The following is a 16,975-nucleotide window of genomic DNA, read 5'->3' as shown; positions in this document are numbered from 1 at the left end:
CAGGGGTCATGTGACCGGAAGTTGAGCATTACAAAAGAAAATCAGAAATAAAACTGATCAGAAATTCCATAATTTAATCGAAGGGATGAAAAAATTTAAAAACAGAACATGTGCAGCTTGCTATGGAAGGTTAACAATGCAGCTATTGTCACAAGTCCAGCAGTGGGAAATCTACAAGGCGTATGCAATATACAGTTTGCTGCAGCAAGTTAGTGAGCCTTACGCATTTCTGCAGTGCTCTCGAAAATTTTGTCATCACAATAGCACACCAAACTACAGAAAACCAGCTACTGTTTTACCTTTCCAAAAAGAAACATCAAGACAGTCTGATTATCATAGGGACGTGTCTACTTAGCATCACTGGAGATTACCAGTAATAGGTTTACTCTATTTGGCTGAACTAGTTCATAGTTCAGCACCTTTGCAATCGTTTTTCCAGTGCAGCACATTACTCCTGTCCTCACTATTTCTTTTGCAAAGATACAGGCCTAGTTCAGAGAGAGTTCACCGAATCTCTGAACTGGCTGATCGCTAAGAGCAGCAAACGCGCAGCACCTGAACTAGCGCTGCAAGCCATTTGCACGCTGCTCTCGGCACCTGCTTGGGCCTGCCAGAGCTAGTGCAGAAAGTGCAGCCAAATCGAGTAAACCTAATATGCTTTTTACTCTGCACCCAGCAAGTCAATAAAGTTCAACAGCCAAAGGAATTGGCACCCAGTACTTCGCATTGTTGCACACAATTTACGGTAAGCTATGAAAATTTGCACTTGTGGTGTGCAGACTTTGCCTTACCACTCAACGTGTGCTTCATATATAGTCCTTCTTGATGATGGCTAGGCTAGCCCAGAGAAGACAAAGAGCACAAGAAAAGGCAAAAGATGCCAGGAGCACCGACCGCAGTGCACTTTATTTGCAGACGGTGTTTAACGGTTGGACTTCGCCACACGCTCCAGCTCATCCTTCTTCTTGATGGCGTAGCTGTTGGATGAACCCTGCAAGAAAAAGGTTGGATATACATTCCAGTTCCACTTGTAGCAACGTGTTAGTTACCTAAGGTGATGGGTGGCAATACCATGGAAACAATTTCACGAGGAACTGGCCACTAGGGTTCTCATCAGACAACCAAACTATTTCAAACTCAAAGTGACTGTCCCCGTAACCCGCATCCCGAAAAACAAAGCCGCCATTCAAGGGGCTGTCAAGAATGGGGCCTTCGCTTCAAACATAATGCGGATGCTTTAACAGGAGCTGTTGGCGGGCTAGTTGGTGAATGTCTACTGTAGTCATGGTGAAATTGCGCAACAAACAACACAAAAGTTGCGCTCGTCCCGTGCTACGTGTCCCTCTTACTTTTGTGTTGTGTTTGTTGCGCAATTTCACCATGACTAATGCGGATGACGATGTCGCGTGAACTACAAAAGGTTCTGTTCCTCTTCTGTGGTTTAAACGTGTGCAGTGCCATTATTCCGATAAGAAGTCCCATTTCAGAGCAGAAGGCATAGGAGATAGCCCTGCAAATGAGTGCCAAAATTTTCAGCATCAGCGATGAATGGCTGAGGGACTGAACGCCGATCAACCTATGTTATGGAGTCATGGTGAAATGAAAAGATAAGTCTCGTATAGTTGAGATTGAGCACTACAATATCCAAGAAATGAGGAATTATATTCTATCTGGCACTGAAAATCCAGTAAAACTAACTGCAGTGACCTCTTGCATTAAAATGCTGCCATTATCAGTGTAGTACACCACATGGCCACACCTCAGGAAAAATAACACCAATTTTCTCAAGTGCATAGTGTTTTTTCAATCAGTACTCGCCATGTTATATATTTAGCACTCTTCAGTACAAACCACTCCTTTACATAGTCTATGAGGTGCTTTTAGCATTTGTCACCAGACGGCACCATATTTGTTTTGAATTCTTTGTATGAAGAAGTGACCATGGCTCACTAAACCTCAATGAGGCATACGTTCCTGAGCGCAACAGTCTTGAGTGGAAACCAAAATGGATGCTACACGACACTAAAAATGTTCGTCTGATGCGACGGATGAGACATCACTTGTTCACGCCTAATCATCATCGCAGTCTCTGCTCATTGTTTCCAGCACTGACCTACAGCATGAAGCTTTCTATTGCACTGAAAAAAATCGCACGATTAAATTTTCTCTTCAAAAATTACCATAGCCCAGTCTTCAAGAGCGTCTCTGGTTCTGCACTGAACAGATATTGGCCCCAACTGGCAAAAGAGTGGCTGAAGGCAATTGTAAGCAGCTCAGCAGTGAAACATCTTCAACGTACGTCAAGATGAACTTTTTCATGAGCATGAGTGTCCGCAGGATTTTGTCTTAGGGAGAGAGGGGGGATGTGTTGGTTGCACGATGGGTCAGCGATCTGTTTCGCGGACCAAAGACCGCCTCATGGAGCAGATGCAGATACGCGGCCCTTTTTAACATTTTGGTCAATGACTTTTCTCAAGCATTTCACCCAAGAAGAGCCGAGCATCTAGCCAGGGGAAATATTGTACTCATTGGAAAACCTGTGGGTACCCACCGGAACCAAGGATCGAACCTGGTACACCCCGAACAAGAGGCGGGTGCTTCACCATAAGGCCACCGCTTAGGTACTGCCATGAGCGGAGCAAAAGAAGGGTTGGAGGGAGGGGGGCAAACACCCCTTTCGCACACCCCTGCCAACGCCCATGGTAAGGAGCGCAGTACTATACTGGTGGACACAAACTTGGCAAGAACTAGATGTTGAAGCTGCTGATAGGACAGAAGTCAAAGCACCCATGTTTCTTCAAGGGTGTTGTAAGACATTCCTGTGGCCAAAAATGCTAATAGGAGAGCATGGTTGCCAATAAAAATTTCTGAAAATTGGCTGTGGCAGAAGACACAAGGTTAATATTAGGCTAGCAACACACTACTGACAGCCATGTACAGCCTGGAATACTAGCAGCACACCATTTACCACAAGTGCTTTGACCCACCAGGCACATGCACTGTGCCACGCCATGGGTCAGAATGGAGCATTGGAGCTTGCAGCACAAGGCCAATTTGCATTTTTGGTTTGGACGAATAGGTACAGTAGATTTCTACATCTTTCAGCAGCAAAGCAGGCCATGGGAGAGGCACTGCATGCCTTACGTCAGCTAGGCTAGCTTTACAGCACAACAGCAGTTTCATGCTGAAAATGCACCAGGCCTACTTTCAGCAGGCTTGGCATTCATGTCATGCAGTTTTACAGCTGCAATGCTGCCAGCAGGTGCTAAAGGTCGCTCAAGTGACTTTTCACTGGAGTGCCATTAGGAGAAGTTTCCCTTGCAGGGACACTGTGCACAGTTCAACATACAGTAGCCGGTTGACTTATGGACTGCAATAATTCGGACTTCACTGGGGTACAGTCACGTACCTCATAGAAACAGCTACATAATGATGACCAACATTTCGCACTCTTTGGACTCCAAAAAGACTAGATACCAACAATACTATAGAGACTGCCTTTTGTTTTTGGATCGAGATTTTTTTTCTTCAACCCAACCTAGGCGCAAACAAGCTTCACTGTCACTAAATGGCCCTTAGCCATCGTAAAAGGCGCCATCAGAGCCAATCAGATAGACTGGCTTGGATAGGTTTGGCTACTTGTTCCCCCGATGTTAATGGCGCGCTCTCTTCGTTGCCTATTAGGGCACTTACAACACAGTGTGTGTGAGCTATGCACGTTGCAAACAGGCAATGGCAGTATCAGATGCCAACACCCTTGGTGAGGGGCATAACGGATGTACAAGGGGCAGCCAGTACTTCCAGGGGCATCCTTCTCATTGCTTTGCAGTCTCTGTCTATGCCCCATGCAACACAGTTATAGCTTTGCACAGCATGCAGCTGCACGGATATGACAAAAGCATTGAATCTAATATTGCCACTTGCAAATGGAACACGAGGAGGAGTGACATTAGAGACTTTTGGAGCCAATTATTGAAGCAAAGTGGTTCTTTTTTTTAAATTTCACTTTTTCAGACTGTTCGATTATTTGGATGATTTCCCAGGTCCCTTAGAGTCAAAAATGGGTCTATGACTGCATCGAAGTTCCATCAACAGGAGTTCAGTAAATGTGAATCCAACATTTTTGTATGAGATATTTAAGGGTGGATTCAGACAGTAGAATATAAGCAATAATGCAATATATCCGAGCTTGACTGCAATCCAGAATGTCAAGGTCCCCTACTGCTGCCTGTTGCTGTGTGCTGACAATGAGATGTATTGCAGCATTGACTTGCCGTCAGCTCAACACAATTGGGCCCACACTAGGGAGCAAGTGTGGGCGACAAGCATGAAAAGGTACTCAGGGGTGTCAGCAGGCTCAAGCATTTTGGAGCAATGAAACAAGAGTTTTGTAGCAGGTTTCTGAGGTCAAATGCCTCTGGTAATTGCAGTTCTCTCTTTCTGAAATATAAAATCTCCAATCTGATTCCATTTTATGCAAGTTCAATGACTTTCCAACTTTGCACTCATCTCTGACAAGAGAAACGGCCAACTTGGAACAGAACAGCAGCAAAATGAACGCTTGCTGGTGTACTTCGTAACTGAACACCCAGTGTGACCTAAACCATTTGCCTATTTTGACTTGACAGATTCAAATGTCGACTCTACCACTTTGATGCACTCAAGCAGTGCCATAATTTGGAGCTCAGATTAAGGGGGGGCACGGCTCTTTGCGGCCGGAAATCGGTCTAAAAATCGGATTTTTTATTTCTTCATTTTCGCAATCTTGAGATGTTTCCGCAACTATCTGCAAATTTTGGTTGAAAAATACCGCCTATTTCGCACGTTACAGCACTCAAAAAATGTGAATCTGAACGTTTGTCCCTTTAAATCGAGGTCAAATCACACCGAGCTTTGATCGGCCCGCAGATCGAGAAATATGCGCTCCACTGGCATCATTTTGGTCTATCGTGATTCAGGCGATTCCCATGTCACAATCGGAGTCTGTGAGCAAACACCTGAAGCAGAAAACAAGGGACAAATTTGCACGAAACGCGCTGATATTGGGCTCCGAAAGCATGTGACCCAAAAGACCACTTTTGGTTGGCTGCCCGCGTCGACTGTTTGCACCCTGGCGCCATTTTGAAAAGGTCGCATAGGCCTAGCTGGTTTAGAGACGTCCCGACCACAGCGTAAAAGGGGGGAAATTGAGGTTAGAGCGTCATTCCGGCCCAGAAATCGAAGAAAGGTAGAGATAAGAGGCGCGCCGGTGACGAGAGGCAATGCTGCATGCAGTTATCAGCTATCAGCGCTCCCCGTTTGGCCGATAAGGGCATAGCCGGTGGTGCTCGGCAGGCACGACAGAGCGAACAATTTCCTCGAGGCGATTGGCAATTCCTGCCACATGCGAGCATCGTAATCGTGATTATATGGCTGTTTTTCCATGGGCGCTACAGATCGAGCACTTGGAAAAGTTAGTGGCGTGGTGCATGCGGAGCGGAATCGCAAACTTTCTAGAAATAAATTTGCTTCTGAGTTGCAGGGGCGTAATTATCTCAATGGGAAACGGTGCATTCACACCAGAAACCAGTCATAACCCATTTTATCGAGTTACTGTTAGCCTTGGTGATTCAAGCGTATCCCCAAAAAGTTTTTCGCAGATTTCTCAAAATTGAATTTTGGACAGTCACCAGATCAATATTTCTGGCCCTGCTCTTGGCTAGTTACTTTCTTTAAAGCTAACATCATGTATCTTTTGACACCAAGTTAAATGTAATAACCATACAAGAAAATTTACTGAAAAGACTGTCTTGGCACCAAAACAGACCTTTGGATGATAGCAGGAGATATTGCGATGTCGCGCATTTTGAAAGTATGAAAGGCTAAAATAAAACAGACCTTTGGATGATAGCGGGAGATACTGCGATGGCGCGTAATTTGAAAGTATGAAAGACTAAAATAGTTAAGTCACTCAATTAGGGTGCCGCCAAGATGAGACGTCACCCATCTGCGTCAGCTATAAGGACCAAGCGGGAACGAGTGCGCTCAAACGCCCCCGGGCAGCGCTTCTTGCCTTCCGCGAGCGACAGATGCTGCGCCTGCTGCTTCGCTTGCTGCTCTTGCTTTTCTCAACCGGTGATTCAAAAGACTGAGAGGAGGTGCTATGTCACACACACAGTGCACTTTTTTTTTGCAAATAATTCCCTTCAATCGCCTGTGGCTCACTAAATTTACATACAAACAAATATTTTACTTCACGCTTCCCTCCCTTACAATTTTTTTTTTTTTTCTGCATTAAGCCCAGTGCATTAAGCCTTGCCCTTTAGTGCAGTGACATTTTTCCCATGTTCTGCTAAATTTGATGGCAGAACATCAAGGCAGCCAGTTTGGAGCTGTTTTGGAGCAATATTGCATTTTGTAGCAGGGAAAGCAGTTCGGAGCAGAATGGAGCAGCACTTCCACCCCTGGCTGCTTCTACCATTCAGACTTCAGAGGCAAACAAACCAAAACCCCGATGAAGAGACAAGTACTGCTGAGAAGTTGAATTCTAATGCCGTCTACCCCTTTCTCACGACAGGACTATGTGACAGTGGATGCAAATGTGACCATCTGTCACGAGAAAAGCCTAAGATATGATCACTGAAGTGCAAACCGAGGATCAACCTTCTAGTGATATACCGAGTGCCATGCGCAGTGCCAGATAATTAAGGGGGGACGCAGGGATCAAATTGCGAAAATCAAATTTCAGAAAAGATCAGATTTGGAATTTACAAAGCCTGTTCAATTACATTGCAAAAAACCTCCGCTGAAAACAGCCTCAAAGCGAGCCTAAATATTGTTTTTGTAACCGCTGGTAGCAAACCACTGGCCGAAATATCCGCGAAAATTTTGGTACCACTGAAAAGCCCGTTTTACTGCAGTACTCCTCCCATCGGAACCATGTGTCTATGATAAAAAATAAATGCCCAAAAGTAAAAAACGCAAGGGCCTCGCAGAGCCACTTCTAGGCGCTGATTGCTTGCGCCAGTCACGTGGCGCTCAGCACGCTCTCAGAGTGGCTGCTGAGAAGTGCGCTATTACTTGCTGCGTCTGCTCCCACCACATTCGCACACGATTTTGTCAACTGCTCGGTAGTTTGTGAATCCGTGGCTGCCGTTCTGCCTTTGTTGTCACCCCCACTGTTGCATGAGGCTTCGTCTGTGTGTCAGCGATGCAGCAGCGCGCGGTGCAGAAATATAGGATGAAGTACACGTGCGGGAAGTATGAATGCAAGCCTCCTATCCAGAAAAAGAAGCGGCCGGCGGCAAATAAATCAAAACGAAGACCGGGTCGGCATCAACGCTTATGAAAAGTATCAGCGCGTGCAGTCCGCCCGAAAGGCAAAGAAACGCAAGCAGCAGTGAAAGAGCCAAGGATATCCCACTTATGTTGAGACTCGGTACGGCTCCAACGAACGAGTCTCCAGGCACACGGAAAGCTCAACTGATGCAATTGTGCAGCCGCACGGATATGCCGGCACACTCAGTGAAGATCACTGAGATATGTTGGGGAAGGCCGCCCCGCCCTTGGAATCAACGTTGGAAGTGAACCCGAAGACCCAGCGCCGTCAACCAACGTCGCGGCGCAGTGCCGACACGGGGAAAGTTCAGTTTTCACGGTGGCGGGCGACGCTAATGCGGCGCGAGCTCTTGAGTATGATGGCAACGTTTGCATAACTGGAATAGCAGCATCCCACGGCATTGATTCCCAGCAGTGAATCCAAGGTCCCGGCTCCATCAACTAGCCACAACATCGCGACGCAGTTTCGATACGGAGAAACTTCCGTTTAACAAACAGAAACTTCCAAATGCACAATTTCAAAAAATGATTGAATCTACTATGGATGCTTCAAGCACACCACTGCACCGAGAAAGGAATGCAGTTGTGAAACACCAGAGTCACAATGTCGGACGCAAAGCAGCAAGAAAGGCAGAATCTGCAAGTAGAGGCCTGGTAAGCGCAAAAAGCACAGAGGTATGCAAATACTGCAACAAGCGAAAGTAGCTATTGAGCTTTGGATGTGGATTCATGCCCCCACAACCAGCAGCGCTGTATTTTGAATAGAATTTCGTATCTTTTTCAGTAAATAATATTAATTTCCAAAGCTTTGTTTAAAGGAGTACCAAATCTTTGTTACACTTCTTTTCTTCTTGTTCATGATGCGCAAGACATTTCTGTATAAGAACCACTAACTATGTGCGTTTTGCCCACGACTGCTAATTTTATGAATTTTCTCACCAGTATAAAGTTTCAGCAGCCAAGCAATGGCTGTGACATTCAAGTCAGGGTCACGTGAAAGATGGAAAAAAAAAAAAAAGTACAATATTATTGCTGATTCATTTTTTGTTGAGATTCCCATTTTTGAGGCAGACTGGATTTAGTGTTATGAAATAAAATGACAGAGGAACGATTATAAGGCTGTTTTTCAATTGCTCACTGACTGACGTCACAAGCGCCGCCTGAAATTGAAACACAGGTGAGAAAAGAAATTCAACTATAAATTACTAAGCGGTCCTAGGCAAATATCACTTGGTGACCAATGTACACTGTCTTGTGCATCACTGTCAAGAATAAAACAAACCCAAAACGTAGGTGTCTATGCTTCTTAAAGAAAAGAGGAGCCACTGTATTCTGACAACTGTCAGCAGATGCCCTTCCAAGGAGGCCCTTCCAGTCAATTACATGTGCCAATTTTCTTAATGTGGTCAATCCAATAAACTGTGCTGAATTCCTATTCAACAGCTACATACTGCAATGTCCCACTAGTAGGTCTAAGGGGATTATTCATGACATCATGAGAACCTGCCACGTCACTGCGGGAAGAGCCCCTACTGAGAGGCAATTGCAGTTTCATGTAACCAAAGTACACATTTCTTAAAGTACAATTTTAAACTGCACCAGCGTTGACTGATGTAAGCACCCACCCACCCACCCACCCACCCACACACACACAAAAATAACACCAACCTTTGTTTGCTTCACATTATGAGGTCGCTTTTTACAAAGTGTGCATGTTTGAGTGCTGTAGAGGTCAAATGAAATCAAAACACGCACGATGCTTTGAGGCAAACTATGCTACTCGGTTTATGAAAGAAACCTAAAAGTTCACTTAAAAATTGTAGATGCTACCTAGCCCACTTCATACTAGGGTCATGTGGCTGGCAACACACAGCCCATGAGAGGTTCACAAACAGTAACGATGGTTTTGCTTACAGGGAGGAGGTAGAAGAACAAAGCAGCATGAAAAACAAGTTCTTCCAGACTTGCATGCCCCAGAGAGCCCACCAAGACAAAGAGTAAGCATGCGTTGTAAAGCACCCCTAGAACAACTGGTGCATTTTCAAAATACCCTAAAAACAGCAGTTTTCCCAAGAGAAAGTCTCAGAACCACAAGTAAACGAAACCTGATTAATGCAATCGGGAATTCCTATAACTCACACCGTTCTAAATTGTTGCTCCTGCAGCAACATTACACATGACATAATGCGACGACACTTTTAAAGCAGTAAGAACTGGCGATTTTCACCTTGGCTGCATTGATGAGCTCATCTGCCAGGCACTCAGCGATGGTCTTAATGTTGCGGAAGGCACTCTCACGGGCCCCCGTACACAGTAGCCAGATGGCCTGGTTTACCCGGCGGAGGGGTGAAACATCAACAGCTTGTCGACGCACTGTGCCAGCACGCCCAATACGAGTGGAGTCCTCACGTGGACCACTGTTGATGATGGCGTTTACCACCACCTGCAGTGGGTTCTGCAAACAAGCAAAAAGCACAATGCCACCATAAGCATAAACACAACCCAAATCTGGGCATAACCTTGGACCAATATGACCTCAAGCAAACAACCCAATGCACATACAACATGGTAGTATCTAGAATTAACAGAAAATGGTTAAACAGAATTGCTGCTTAATAAACAAAAGAAAAGCCCCTCAGAGTTCACAGGTTTTGTAGAAAGGGAATGCAGAAAATTTAAAATTACCCAATCACGGCATTAATGGAATTGAAACCAGACCCATTTGGCATGTGCAGCGCCATTATGGTACACATTAAAGTAGCGGTGCAGACAGCTGTAGACTTTCAGCAACCATTCTATGCTATGTCACAGAGATGGTGAAAACAGCGATAGCCTTTTGTCTAACAAGTTACTTTTTATGCTAGAATGCTGTAATATGGAGAAGCCACCTAAACTGGAGCTTTATTCACAGCTGCTCCACTCTATGGGGTAGACAACACCAACCTAACTGATGCTTGTTTCTTTGGAATTGCTGTAAGAACTTTGAAAACAAGGCTAAAGCTTCAGGAAAGGTCTTCCCATTTGTTCAATAAGCGCAGCCTGAACGGCTGTCTTGTTTGTCACAGGCTGAACTAGTGCACTGCTCTTATGCATGTTTTAGATTAAATTTCATATTAAGAATTTTGACTATATTGAACCACTTTACATTTTTTCACGCTTAATATAAAAAGGTTTTAGTGTAGTTTGGCCACACTGGTACACCAAGTTCGTTCATTCACATCATTGCTGTAGAAGCTGGCACCAAGAATGAAAGCTTCCTGATGTAGAAGCACCTCTAACTTGTTTTAATCAAAAAACTTTTTCCCCGAATTTCAATTCAACATCAAATGTCAGTTTCACTACAAATTTGCTTTAAATATTGAATACTGATAATATAACCTCAGGCAGAAACTAATATCTCCAAATGGAGACATACTCCATTGAGTATAAAGGCATGTTTCGACTCAGTAGCTTAAGGCTGGTTCACATGCAAGCAACTGAGCGAACTGAGTGGCGAGCAGCAGCAACAAGAGCAAAACATTTCCAACGAGTTGGAACTACGTCGCTCTCGCCGCCGCGACAGCTCAGAACAGGCTTTTGCGTTGCCACGGCAAAAATCGCTAGAGTTTTCGCTTGCATGTGAACCAGGCTTTACACTCCACTGCGCAAAAATGTCGACTTAATATAGCACATAGCCAGTAGATACACAGTACTGAACAGTAACAAGAAATGCAGCTTTCCCTGCTTGTAATGTGAAAACTTTTAAAGGAGCAGATACATGCTATCCAGCACAATATTAAAAAATCTGATACACATGATAAATTCACTGAAAACCAATGGCATTCGCGTGGCATCTATGCTAAACCATGCTAAATAATTGTGTTACCATTCATATAAAGAAATGACAGACATTCATGCTCCTAGTGACTTCCCTCCCCCACCCAAAGTCCCATGGTCTCACCATATCACCCCTACCACTATCTACCAGAGACATGCCTGTGATTTTGTTAAAAAAAGGGGATCAAAGGTCCCGGAGTCTTCACTCCTTCCAAATCAACCATGTCACCTGGTCTCATAACATCACACACACAGCCAGGCATGCACGCGACTTTTCTTCAAATGGTCACTACCAATGCTGTCGCTATAGGCACGGCGGTATCAAGCTCACTCAATAAAACAATTATTTCTCCAGTGTTAATCCTCAAGTACAGAAAGCACTAGTAAAACCCAATGCTAAGCCTTCCAGTGAGCCAGACGCAAGCAAATTAAGGGCAAGGCCAAGCAGTAAGGCATTACAGTACTTTTCTGACAGAATTGTTGCTGCACGTAACGGAGCCAACACTTCAATATATAGATTAACAACAGTACCTGATGTAACGAATGCTCATAATGTGGCTTCAAAAGAACAATGCAAGCAGAGTTTGTGAGCTAAGAAGCACGAAAACCACACCTCTCCAGTAAGCAGGTGAATTATCTCAAAAGAGTGCTTGACTATCTTGACAGCCAGCAGTTTCTTGCCGTTGTTGCGGCCGTGCATCATCATGGAGTTCGTGAGACGTTCCACAATAGGGCACTGTGCTTTTCGGAACCTCTTTGATGCATAACGTCCAGATGAGTGGGGCAAGTACTTGGCATGCTTCTCCTTTACCGCAATGTAGTCCTGCATGAAAATACGAAGTGCAAGGTCATGTTACTACAACACAACAAGCCTAAGCTCCCCTTCCACTTTTTAACAACATACTCAACCACTTTCTGAGCTCAACTCCCACACCACATAAAAGTTGCATTTTTCTCCCATGTAATATTGTCAAAAAACACCGGCCTAGAACTACGAGACGCTTACATTACCTTCAAGATTGACCAAAGGCATTATACCTCTGTCACACGAACACTTTCGATCCTCACTGAACTCTGCATCCAGCTCAATGCAGATCGAGGTAGTCACACGGAAACTTTCTCAAGTGCAATTGTGCCCGAGCCTGCTTGGTTCGAAGTTGCTTCCTCCAGCGCTCTCGAGTTTTCAAGCACATTCGAGAGCGGGCGTCGCCACCCTCGACGTTACCCGACGGAAACTTTTCAACGGTCATTCAAAACGGTCGTGTAGCACCTAATGGTTAAATCGTTCAAACCCTCAATGCAGATCGAGTTCAATGAGTGTCGGAGGTGTTCGTATGACAAGAAGTATAATTCAGAAAACTAAATGACAAAACAATATAAGCGTTGCAACTGCTTTTGCATCTCTACAGGGCTTGCACAACATTAATTTCAATGTAGAGAATCCACTAATCAACACTAACATCACAATTCGGCGGCACGCCATTACACAACTTTCGAGGCATTCAGTACGCGAGAAACCTCCAGCTCTTCGAGTTGGGCCGGAGATTTCTCAACGGACGTAGGTATAGTCCTTACAGTGAGGCCGATGTCGCTGACTTGAACATCGCTGGAACTCCAACGGCCAAACAGCTTCGTCTCTAGCTGCTCCGTAGGAACAACTGCTGTCACCGTCGTAGCAGGAGGAGTATCTTCCCAGCAATCCGTCATTTTGTGCTGTAGAAGCAAGATCAAATCGCACCTAAAGCGCCGGCAACGTGGTCTTATGGTCGGTAGCATTCCTGCGGCCGGCAGCCGCTATCATAATATTTAAGCCAAAAAAAATTACCCACACCCTCACCATATCACAACAAAACTTGATTATTAAAATGTAGCGGCATCTACCTAAATTGAAGTGACGATCGTATCCAGCTGACTGCTACCACGTTGAGTGCAACCACGTTGACCAACTACTCACAGCGAACAGTTAGGCTTAGAGCTGAAAGACTGCCGATCTTGCTGCTTACTAAAAGAGTTCAAAATCACCGCACATAATTACAACGGTTCCTAAACGGATTCTTGGACAGCCCAGAAAACACACTAAACAATTCTGAGCTTATTTGAAGAGTAGAAGCCACAATTCGCACTTAAAACAGCGCATACCGCCCAGACACTCACCGCTCGTGGCAGCGAAACGAGGAAGAAAGACTAGTTTTCGTACGAAGCTGCGGCTTTCCGGCTTACCGGCGACATGTGTCCCCTGGTGGCAACGGCTTTAAACTGTGAATTTAAAAAATCGGCTGAACGCGGCTAATACGTGGATCTCTCTATTTCAATAGCATTTTGTTGATTTCAGCATGAAAACTGCCTTTTGCACACATGCAGAAACAAAACAAATTGCCAGTTTGGAGTAATGTGTATGTGAAATAGGTGAAGGTGTGAGCTGCTAAGAGTAAGGGAGATGGCGCATTACTTCAGTTATATAAATGCTATATAAATGCCGAAAGTGTTTGCATCCCAGAAAATCATTTCAGAATCTTGCCATTATTGCTTTTATTATTGTTTAAAGGGGTAAACTGGTTGTTTTCTTGTCCAGTTAGAACATGCATATTTGTCGCTGACTTTTAAATGCGGTGTTTATTTATTTATTTTTTCCCTCTTCGAGCGCGAATACGTGAAAATTTAAAACACTTTAAAACATCTCAATACTTATGCATTGCAAGTATTATGCAAGACGTTATGCATCGTCTTATCATCACAGAAAACTGAGACTTACACTGCGTCTTTGCCTTCCGGTTTGTCGCACAGGCACGGCAAAGGTATGAGTAATATGAAGCCAGCCAAAGGAAATCGCACTACAGCCGGCACTGCTGTTGCCGCAGAAAGGTGTTACAGCACCTAAAGGTCGTTGCTTCTCATCTCCTTAACAATAACAAGTTCCAAATATGCCGCAGAAACTAGTATTATGCTCCAGACTTCACTTGTCTATGGCTGTGCTCATACTGTTTAGCTTTGGGAATACTTCATTCACACAGAAGTTGGCCGAAGATGACATGGCGTCGTCATGCACGTATGAGGTTAGTTCTTTCAATTCTTATGTAGTACTAGCCATATTAGTTCGCTTAAGGCTCCACATTGAAAACATCGCGGTCTTTTTCAATGTTTTAATCGTCTGGGAAACTATAGTGGATAGATCCCAACTGCCTGTAAAGTTTTCCGTCCCACATAGGAAAGTTATAACCACTACTTGTTCGCGGCGCTATGAAGTTTTGGAGTTGAAAACAGCTTGCAAAACATGATTCATATAATTGAAAAAAAAAAAAAAAATACTCGAAAAAATGAAGACAAACTTGGAGGACTGATGAAATCTAATGAGGCAAAAGCTTAGATGGAAGGAACTCTCGAGAAAGTAATGCCATGTGGTAGATCAGGTGTGTCTACTTGGAAACAATGAAGTTAGGATCCTCCCCTCTAATTCGCATGGTTTGAACAGCATCACGGAATGAATATCTATATTTCCCGAAAATATACAGTTGTAAATGAAAATTATACGTGGGAATTTCTTGTTGAGTTGTCGCAGAGGCGAATTAATGGGACGATCTCTAAGAAGCCAGCGGGAGGAAGGCGGTGGCCCTATTTGAACCATGTAATTGTTTAGATGTTTTCGTTGAAGACTGTAGTCCAGCATGTTTTTTTTTTTTTTATGTGAAATTTCTGGCCTGTCGGGGATAGAAAGGAAAGGCTACCGTATTAAGCAGCCCAGATTCCCATGTCGGTGGTGAAGGTTAGGCGTGGTCGCCTATGGGCAGTTGATTACAAGCGGGACCCTAGCGGCAGAATGAGAGAAGTTAAAGGAGTATAGATATGGTGTCTAGAATATACAGTATATGCTAGGCACTATAGTAAGCCGCGTATTTTTTGGACGACAAATTGGAATTCATGGTACGTGAGGGGTGCGAAAATTGCGATATAATCGCTCCTTCGCCGTTTTAAGTCACAGATCGAACCGCTAAAGACGGCCTGTCTCGAGGACAGGAATCACAAAAGGTGAAGCACCAAAGATTATGTCGCAGTTTTTCATCCCTCACGTGGCCATAGTCGGATACAACTCAAGTCTGCAGTAACTGCCACACACCATTCCTCCACGACAGAAAGTAGTTAGTTGTTAAAGCATTTCCGGGGAACTAAATAACAATCTAAACACCAGATTAGATTAGCAGACCAAGAATTTCGATGCCTCTGGCTCCATCGGCGAAGTAAAATTTCAAAAACCTATTCTTTTCTTTGCAGTTTAGCGGAGTTATACATACGCCGTGTACAATGTCCCATAGTTGATAACTGCTGTTTTTCTTTTAAGTTTTATCCTGCTCTAGTCTATGGAGGTTATAGACCTGTCCAACACGGGGGTCGCATTTTGCTCGCTTCTGGTTTTTGGACTACTGCAAACCGATTCCGCTACAGCTTCCCCGTGCTAGTGCCAAGTGCACAAAGCAGTGCAGCGAACAATATGGCGACGCCCAGTGGCCACTTATTAGAAAGGTGCTTTGACGTCGTAGCCATCGCTTGGCTGCTGAAATCAAAACCGAAACTTATGAGAAAATAAAGTTTAATTAAAAATGATTTAGCGCTCGCAGGCAGATATCACTTGCTTATTCAGGTTCAATAATGCCTCATGTATTGTTAACAAGAAGAAAAATGCAATGTCTATGCTCATTTAATTAGTCGTTTAAACTAGATCTGGCAAATGCGGCTGCATCTCCCGCGGCGGGTTTGTTTCCTTACAGGTTCGATAAAAAGCCTGTTATGTATATACATATTGTAGACGTTATAGGCAATTTCTAAGCTCTCCTGACTGCTGTCGAAACGCTGTGTAATTAATGGCAGTTGATGCGTTCACGAAGAAAGCACACCCGTCCGACAGTGAATTTTCCTGCCGCTGATCGTATTTACGTGAGTGGAGATAGCTTTAAGAGAATGTTCAATTCTGTCGAAGAATGGCCCCGCCGCTATGGCGCAGCTAGTGGTTAGGGTGTCCAACTGCTGCACTTAAGGATGCGGGATCGAATCCCAGCCGCGGCGGCCGCTTTTCGATGGAGGCGAAAAGTAAGGTTCCCGTGTGCTGTGCGATGTCAGTGCACGATAAGGAACCATGGTCGAAATTTCCAGAGTCCTCCACTATGGCGTCTCTCTATAGGGGGTATTCACATGACGTCACAGCTGACGTCAGTATGCAGCTGACGCCATCTTTGCGTCCTGTTTTGACTAGTACTAGTAAGGGGCGGCGGTTAGGTTAGCTGTTCGTGCGCGTCCGTTTGCTCTGTCACTCTGCCTCATGCCAGCACCGTTGTTATGAAAACTCAGTCGGTATCATGAGTGACAGTTCGATTTATCTGCAAAGTGGGCGAGATGCGGACAGAGACCTGTACGAAACAAAACTTTGGTACCAACCCGTGTGCAGTCGATATGCGTAACAGCACGGTAAGCGTCGGCCTGTGCCCACGCATAAATATGTGCGACATTCTTGAATTCCTTGTCCTACAGACGAGCTTCATCACAAGAAACCAACCGCAAGCCTACTGACCACTCGAAGAACGCAACTACGTTACAAGCAACTGGGTTAAGAGCCGCGGTTGAAGCAGACGAACCCGCTCTTTGTGCAATTACGTGCGTGCCGTCCAACGTTTATACCAACTAAAACGCTAAGTTTTTGTAGCTGATATTCTGCATATCAATCGCGTTTAGTAGCCAGTATCTTTTATACAAAACTTGTTTGGTGTACTTGCCTCAATCGATCAAAAGAAGTCGGATGTTTGCATCGTCTGTGGCGGTAAGGAAGCAAAAGAAACCGCTGCCACATGCCACAGCG

The 16,975-nt window shown here is 44.6% G+C and overlaps 2 protein-coding genes across 6 annotated transcripts in view; one reads left to right on the top strand and one right to left on the bottom strand.

Annotated features, from left to right (window-relative positions):
- Window positions 1–878: 878 nt before the first annotated feature.
- LOC146203557 (uncharacterized) lies at window positions 879–13,398 on the bottom strand. 2 transcript variants are annotated; one of them, XM_084588837.1, is made up of 5 exons: window positions 13,288–13,398; window positions 12,709–12,846; window positions 11,747–11,956; window positions 9,545–9,772; window positions 879–991 (listed from the first exon to the last, which is right to left on the bottom strand). In XM_084588837.1, the coding sequence occupies exons 2-5, from the start codon at window positions 12,838–12,840 to the stop codon at window positions 923–925; spliced, it is 639 nt and encodes a 212-aa protein (XP_084444963.1). In that variant the 5' UTR covers window positions 12,841–12,846; window positions 13,288–13,398; the 3' UTR covers window positions 879–922. The 2 variants fall into 2 exon arrangements, with proteins under 2 accessions (XP_084444963.1, XP_084444964.1); XM_084588838.1 differs by lacking the exon at window positions 13,288–13,398 and adding an exon at window positions 13,015–13,172.
- A 505-nt stretch (window positions 13,399–13,903) lies between these two features.
- Window positions 13,904–16,975, top strand: part of LOC146203543 (lysosomal alpha-mannosidase-like) — a 117,268-nt gene continuing 114,196 nt past the window's right edge. For 3 of the 4 annotated variants that reach the window (XM_084585717.1, XM_084585718.1, XM_084585719.1), the window contains exon 1: window positions 13,904–14,186. In XM_084585717.1, the coding sequence (XP_084441843.1) occupies window positions 14,055–14,186 (132 nt within the window). In that variant the 5' untranslated portion in view covers window positions 13,904–14,054. The remainder of the gene's footprint in view (window positions 14,187–16,975) is intronic. The other variant, XM_084585716.1, reaches the window with a different exon arrangement.

This window comes from Amblyomma maculatum, chromosome 1, assembly GCF_055883805.1.
Source record: "Amblyomma maculatum isolate TAMU_Amacu chromosome 1, ASM5588380v1, whole genome shotgun sequence".
Taxonomy (NCBI): domain Eukaryota; kingdom Metazoa; phylum Arthropoda; class Arachnida; order Ixodida; family Ixodidae; genus Amblyomma; species Amblyomma maculatum.
The sequence above is the reverse complement of the archived record's forward strand: the minus strand, read 5'-3'. Positions and strand labels throughout refer to the sequence as shown.

Bases quoted from the DNA above. Each gene is read 5' to 3' on its own strand.
- LOC146203557 (XM_084588837.1), bottom strand. From the start codon at position 12,840: ATGACGGATTGCTGGGAAGATACTCCTCCTGCTACGACGGTGACAGCA. The intron at 11,957-12,708 runs GTAAGGACTATA...ATTTTCATGCAG, and splicing joins TCAGCGACATCGGCCTCACT to GACTACATTGCGGTAAAGGA. The intron at 992-9,544 runs GTGAAAATCGCC...TTTTTCTTGCAG, and splicing joins AGCTCATCAATGCAGCCAAG to GGTTCATCCAACAGCTACGC.